Genomic DNA, 838 nt, shown 5'->3' with positions numbered 1-838 from the left:
TTCTTCCTCTTCTTTTTCACTTGTAGAGTCATGTTTATCTTCATCTTCTTCCTCTTCTTTTTCACTTGTAGAGTCATGTTTATCTTCATCTTCTTTCTTGCCTTCATTGCTCTTTTCGTCATCATCATTGGTGTCTTCATCACTGTCAACAAGGTGCAGGTATTGATAATGCATCTCGAGCAGCTCCTTTCCGCTGTTGAGAATCTTCATATTCTCATCCATGCCGTTCATTTTGTCTGAAAAGAAATAGGAGGGGATTTCAATATAAACATACCAAATGGCTCAGCAGATTTTAAAAGTTTCCTAGTTACATTAAATGCACTTCATTTTCAACCACCACCTGTCAGGCCAGGGACTGAAAAGGGTGAAAAGATGGATTCACCTATTGACAATGTATTTCTAAATATACTGGAGACTAGGGAATTTAGGGCAACTATTTTGGATGAAAAAATATCTCTGGCCATAAAGCCCTACTAATAAGGTCAGTTTAAATTTTGTCAAAATAAAGAGATTGAAAGGAAAATGAATCCTCAAACTATGAATGCATTTCAATTCTACTATACCTCTGTAAGGAAACCTGGAGGGAAGTATATGACACAAATTCAATAAGAATATACAACATATTCCCTTAGAAAACTTAAGAAAAATCATAATCTGGATCACTATCAATTTAAGGTCAAGAAACGGTTGATTGGAAAATAATTTTACTCAATAGATGAGTATGTCATCGGTTAATGTGTTCATTATACATAGAGACAACCGAGAGAACATTGTAGAAAGGAGATCAAATTACCTGGGTGGTATTTTCGGCAGGCAGCTCTATATGCACGAGTGATCT

At 35.6% G+C, this 838-nt stretch overlaps 1 protein-coding gene across 1 annotated transcript in view; it reads right to left on the bottom strand.

Annotated features, from left to right (window-relative positions):
• Nucleotides 1–464, bottom strand: part of LOC127749620 (myb-like protein X) — a 3,641-nt gene extending 3,177 nt beyond the window's left edge. The window contains exons 1-2 of the mRNA XM_052268483.1: nt 383–464; nt 21–236 (exon numbers count right to left, since the gene is read on the bottom strand). Of these exons, the coding sequence (XP_052124443.1) occupies nt 21–236; nt 383–464 (298 nt within the window). The remainder of the gene's footprint in view (nt 1–20; nt 237–382) is intronic.
• Between the last annotated feature and the right edge of the window lie 374 nt (nt 465–838).

The sequence above is a fragment of the Frankliniella occidentalis genome, unplaced genomic scaffold, assembly GCF_000697945.3.
Source record: "Frankliniella occidentalis isolate FOCC.00 unplaced genomic scaffold, Focc_3.1 Scaffold70, whole genome shotgun sequence".
NCBI classification, from domain to species: domain Eukaryota; kingdom Metazoa; phylum Arthropoda; class Insecta; order Thysanoptera; family Thripidae; genus Frankliniella; species Frankliniella occidentalis.
Note: the sequence above shows the minus strand (reverse complement) of the source record. Positions and strands in the feature narration are given on the sequence as shown.